The sequence below is a fragment of the Bos indicus genome, chromosome 11 (genome assembly GCF_029378745.1).
Source record: "Bos indicus isolate NIAB-ARS_2022 breed Sahiwal x Tharparkar chromosome 11, NIAB-ARS_B.indTharparkar_mat_pri_1.0, whole genome shotgun sequence".
Classification (NCBI taxonomy): domain Eukaryota; kingdom Metazoa; phylum Chordata; class Mammalia; order Artiodactyla; family Bovidae; genus Bos; species Bos indicus.
The window spans coordinates 28639451-28645614 of NC_091770.1; the positions used below are offsets into that span (position 1 = coordinate 28639451).

The window sequence follows — 6164 nt, forward strand, 5'->3', positions numbered from 1 at the left end:
CACCATAGACTGGGTGGCGTAAATGACGGTGGTTTATTTTCTCACAGTTCTGGAAGCTAGATGTCCAAGGTCGAGGTGTCAGCAGGGTTGGTTTCAGCTAAAGGCTGTGAGGGAAGGATCTGTCCCAGTCTTTTGATGGTTAATTTTCTGGGTCACCTTGACTGGGTCCTGGGATGCCCAAATATCTGGTTAGACATTATTTCTGAGTATGTCTGTGAGGATGCTTCTGGAAGAGATCAGTATTTGAATTGGTGGACTGGATAGAGCAGACTAGCCTGTTTCAGTGTGGATGGGCATCATCTCATCCTTTGAAGGCCTGAATGGAGAAAAAAGGCAGAGGAATGCTGAACTGATTCTCTGCCTGAGATATCGGTCTTGGACCGGGACTTACATCAGCAGCACTCCTGGTTACTAGGCCTTCAGACTTAGGCTGGAAGTTATACATCAGCTTTCAGGAGTCTCCCACTTTCTGACAGGAGACCGTGCACTTCTCAGCTTCCATAATCACCTGAGCCCCTTCTTAATAAGTTCTATTTGAACGTATAAGATGGGGCTCCTGTTGGTTCTCTGGAGAGCTCTAATATGAGACCTGTCTCTTTGGTCTTCAGATGGCCATCTTCTCCCTCAACTTCACATCATCTCCTCAGGTGCACCTCTGTGTTTACGTTTCCTCAGTCATACTGGATAAGGACCCACCCTAATGACCTCATTTAACATAATCACCTCTGTAAAGACCCTTATCTCTTCATGAAGTCACATTCTAAGGTACTGGGGGCTAGGACTTCAACATATGAGTGTGGGGGGTGAGAGGACAAAATCCAGCCCATAACAAGGTTTGTGGAGCTAATTCTGAATCATCTCAATACAGCCTGCATTTAAAAGAGGAACTTCAGGAGAAGAAACTTCAATTGATGGAATTCTGGGTTTCAAGTGGGGGAATTCTAGTTTTCAAAGTGGTCCCTAGGGGTGCTGAAGGCCCACCCTGTAGTTCTTCATAAAAGGCACCTCAAAGGTATCTCTGCTAAAGGGGCCCTAGCAACTAGTGGAATGTGGGTTATTATGAGGACAGGCGATTGTGATGGCGGCTGGGCTGTGGAATCTTGTGAGGCCAAATGTTAATGCCTCAAAAAATGTCCTTTGGCCCCAACTGGCAGTGCTGTGGTTTTCTGGATGGCAACGGAGGATAGGGAAATGATGGAAGGCCGAGGGGCAGGAGAAAGTTGCCCAACCTTCCCCAAGATGGCGCCTGATGACCCCATGTCTGAAGGAAAGCCAAGGGCTTCATTGGTAAGGAGGATGCCTCTTCCCACTGCCCCAGCCCGTCCCAGTGAGGGGAGGAAGTGCACAATGGGGACACCACAAGCTAGGGGCTGAGAGCTAGGAGATTCCAGAGAGCTACTAAGAGGGGGTGACATGCACCCTGTCCCCACACTGGCACCTGGCTGCATCCAGAGACCAGGTAGCCTTCACAACATTGTGAAGTCACCTGAAGTTGGCTTTGATCCCCCCCATCTATCTACCTCTCCACTTCCCAGGTGGCTCATCTGGTAAAGAATCTACCCCCAATGCAGGAGACCTGGATTCGATCCCTGGGTTGGGAAGATCCCCTGGAGAGGGGAAAGGCTACCCACTCCAGTATTCCGGCCTGAAGAATTCCATGGACTCTATAGTCCATGGGGTCCCAAAGAGTCAGACTCGACTTTCACACACACACACATCTACCTCTCCATGGGTGGGGGGCGGGAGTGGCTTTGTTCCTCCTACAGATGGGGATCTGGGTCCTCCTATACAGAGGTACTCAATGCAGAGCCTAGGTTTCTTCCTCCCTCTGTAACCTCTAGACGACTGGGTATCTAACTGATCTCAAACTAGTTGTGGGGATGGGGTGAGTCACCTGCAAGCAGCGATTTGAAGACCACCAGGAAGACAGACTTCTACTCAATTCCCCCACCACACCCACTTGGAAATTTAGGGCTCCATTCCTCTGTCAGTTTGCCCTCTCCTTCTTAACTCTCAAGGTCCTGATAACTCCATGTAAGTTTCTCTTAAGAACTGAGTCTAGATGCTTTCAGTTCATAACACACTTTCAAGCACCCCCGGGGCACTGTGCCTGGGGCTGCCGGTGCACAGTAGGGTGGGAGGCGGGGCCACCCCATACTGACTCCTCCCATCCCCTCATTTCTGCCTCCCCAGCCCCAGGAGGCAGACACCCCGAAGCCAGACTCCTCCTACGACTACCTGGAGGAGATGGAAACTTGTGAGGACGGAGGCTGCCCGGGGCCACCTAAGGTACTGTCCTCCAAGGCCGGCCCCGCTGCCACTAAAGGACAGGCGGGCGATGGACCCGAACTCGCGGAGCTGCCCTCGGTCCCAGCCACGGCGGCGCCGGGGAGCCCAGTGCGCGAGCGCGACGCCGAGATGGAGCTGGAGAAGGTGCGCATGGAGTTTGAGCTCAAGCGGCTCAAGTACCTGCACGAAGAGAACGAGCGCCAGCGGCAGCACGAGGAGGTGATGGAGCAGCTGCAGCAGCAGGCAACGCCCCGCCTGGTAGGTGCCAGGTCCCGCCCGGAGGCCAAGGGTGCGGGACACTAGGGGTGAGGGGAGCCCGTCGCTAACCTGCACAGGAAGCCTACTTTATCCATTTGGTGGCTGCGTGCCACCCTACCTCCGCTCACAGCTTTAGAGCTTCCATGTTAATTAAACTCAGATCCAGCTCTTCAAGGAAGGTTGGTCCCAGAACCACCTTGTCCACGGTTTTCCTCCTCAGGGAAAACTCAACATTTCCTCTCTGGCTGGATTCCCACCCCTCTCCTCTCTTCTCGGCATCTCTTAAAACAAGATGCCTGGACCTAGACTGCAGACACCCCCACCCACCCCCACCCTCCACACCCCCCACCATGTCCCCTCCAATGCTCCCCCACCCCCAGCCCCGACGCCCACCACTGCAGCCTGGCTGATGGATTTTGATAAAACCATCCCCGGCCCCACCACACACAGACACACACCTCCTCTGTTCAGGGCTGCATTTGTTCTATTGGATCACACCGCCTTGCTGTCAACTAAAACTTAGATATCTTTTGGCAAGAATGGGCCACTCCCCCCTAACCTAAACAGGGATAAGAAAGCCTGTGTGTGATTAAATGGGATGGGAAGTTCCTAACACTGTGGCTGGACCATCATAAGCACTAAATAATGAAAGATGTTATTGTTTAAAGCAGCACTGTCTGAGCTTTAAATCAGACAGTTCTAGGTTAAAATCCTGGCTCTGAAACATATGAATTCATGACACTGGGCAAATTACTGATCCTCTTTGAACCTTGGTCTGCTCATCTATCGGAGAAGGCAATGGCACCCCACTCCAGTACTCTTGCCTGGAAGATCCCATGGATGGAGGAGCCTGGTAGGCTGCAGTCCATGGGGTTGCGAAGAGTCGGACACGACTGAGCAACTTCACTTTCACGAATTGGAGAAGGAAATGGCAACCCACTCCAGTGTTCTTGCCTGGAGAATCCCAGGGACAGGGGAGCCTGATGGGCTGCGGTCTACGGGGTCGCACAGAGTCGAACATGACTGAAGTGACTTAGCAGCAGCAGCTGCTCATCTATAAGGCAATACCTACCTCATAGGATTGTGGGGAGGATTAAATGAAAGAATACATGTGAGGCACTCTGAAATGAGCCTGGCACATTGAGGTAAGCACTCAATAAATGTTAGCTATTACCATTTTTATGTACTCATGCAATTCACTTCTTGACCCAAATGCAACAACCTACGTTCATCACTTTTTAATTTTATTGGGATGTAATGTATTAGCTATGCTTCCCAGTTCTGAGTCATCCTCAGTTCTGAGAAACGTGCCTTCTGGCTTTATCCAAGTCATTGCTATAATTGTTGAGGAGGATATGACCTAAAGTAAATACCACTAAAAGAGCTCCCTACAGGTTAGCAATGTTCCATTAATCAGCACCCTTGAGTTACATTTTCTCCAGCTCACATTTCTCTACCTTGTCCAGAAAACTGTACTGAACACACAGTCAAATGGTTTCCCAGAATTAAGATATTATATGATAGCATTTCCCCAACTGACTGGTCCATGTTCTTTTTTAAAGTAAATTAGGTTGGCTTTGCATGATTTGCTCTCAATGAACACACAATGGCCTCTTAACAACTATCTTTTGTTTTTCCTGCTCATGAAATCCTTGCTTTTTAGTTTGAAAATCTTTCTCCTTGCTGGAGGAGATGGAAATCTTTATAGTCCTATCTGCTCTCTGTCTTCCACTTAAAAAAAGAGACCATTGGAAGTGTTTTGAAAAGTCTAAAAGGTTTCACAAATGCAGTTTGTTATCAAAATCACAAATGTCAGTCATTAGCCTGCAGACCACCAACAGTGGCAAAGAGTCCATGGACACAGAGCCGCACCAGGTCTGCAGAGAAATACAGTATCTGTCCAGCCCTCCACTCCCAGCCCAGAACGCCGGGTTTCTTCCTCTGGTCTTCTGCCTTCCGTACCATTCATTTTAGAGGCGGCTTTACTGGAGTCATTTTCTGCCCTGCTCAGTTTTATTCAGTTTGCCTCACATTTTACGTAGTTGTTTCAACAGTATTGTGTCCAAAACCCCACCTTTAACAATATTTTACAAAAGCGTTTTGCTTCCTGCGCATTTCCTTGGAGAGTTGAGTTTATTTTTAAATTCCCAACTCTCTTTTTCTGGGTGGGTGGGTGAGTAGGTAGACAGTTGTTATTGTATTGAAAAATACCTCTGAATATGTTTCTAGTGAATTCAGAGCATCACCAACCCTGCTTACAAAAAATGTGGCATGAGTTGAAAAGATATTTTAAAGAATGAACCATAAGTGTGATGCCTTCTTAACTGCAGACTGTAATAGTCACATCAGCTTTTACTCCACTTCTATGTTACTGCTTTCTACAGTTTAAATGGGGATCTGTTTGACCTTAATCATATAGATCCTGGAAAAGAGCAACACACAGGCAGAATCAGCCAGACAGCTAAAACTGACCCTTCCCCACACCCAAGACCCCGAGGGTTTAGGGAGGCCCCATCCCCTATCTACTACCTGTCCACAGGAGAGACACACCCTGGGCTGAAGGACCGCAGCCTGTCCCGATGTGACACGCACCAGCACCCAGAAAATCAGATACAGTCATTTGTGCCCAAGGGATGCCCTCTCATTGGGCCACCATCCAGCAAAAAAGGTGGGGCATCAGGGGAGACCTTCCAGGGAACTAGCTCAAGACCCAGTGTCCAGATCTGGGAATCTCTGAGTAGGAGAGAGACTGCCCACGTGTGGGACCCACAGGCTGCATGGAGCGTACAGAGAAAGGAGGGCGGCAGCCTGACTCGGGAGGGCTAAGGCCAGGCTCAAGAAGTGAAAACTGATGAGTCCCCTCTGTGCCAGTAGCCTTGCCTGGAATTTTTCATTCTTGTCTCACTCCTCCTCCTCACCATCTTGTGAGGTGGGCACAATTACCCTCACCTTGGGTGAGGAAGACAGCCTGCCTAAGGTCACATTCGGGAAGGGACAAGAGCAGGAAGGAAGCCCAGGTCTGCCTGGTGTCCAGGCCCCAGCTGGTTGTTTCCACTCTCTTCTTTCCCCACAGTTCTCAGGAGGCCTCCAGGACCTCCTGCTTCCCCAGAACCAGTTCGCCATGTTCCTGTACTGCTTCATCTTCATACACATAATCTATGTCACCAAGGAGATGATCTTCTTTCTCTTCTCCAAGCACTACCTGTTCTGCATTGTGGCCATTTTGCTCTGTTTGATTAAAACTTTATGGTCATACTTCCAAGTGCCTTCGCTCTCTCTCCATCACTGGGCACCACCTTGCCTCACCTGTGCCCCCCTCCCCCAATCAGAACTCACTGTTAGGAAAGGTTTGCTGTCAAACATTTACACCTTAGTGTGAAGAAACGTGTTTAGGCCTTGTACTAAGCCTGAGTTCTCACTGTGGGTGAAGACGCTTTGTTTTCCAAGAGGAGGATTTCAGAAGGTAGTGGGTTAAGGAGGCATCTGTAGGGAGAAGGGGTTTAGAAAGCCTTTCCAGAACCATAGAAATTATACCGTGACTGGGCTGACTTGGGATCCACTGAATCTGCTCATTTAGACAGATCTTGTCTGAGGTGTGGGGAGCTGAGGGAGGCTGG

The 6164-nt window shown here is 49.6% G+C and overlaps 1 protein-coding gene across 1 annotated transcript; it reads left to right on the plus strand.

The window, feature by feature from the left end:
* Positions 1-787: 787 nt before the first annotated feature.
* On the plus strand, positions 788-5926 carry TMEM247 (transmembrane protein 247). The gene is made up of 3 exons (XM_019969467.2): positions 788-1287; positions 2194-2547; positions 5621-5926. Exons 1-3 carry the CDS (start codon positions 1171-1173, stop codon positions 5924-5926), a joined length of 777 nt encoding a protein of 258 aa, XP_019825026.2. The 5' UTR covers positions 788-1170.
* Positions 5927-6164: the final 238 nt, after the last annotated feature.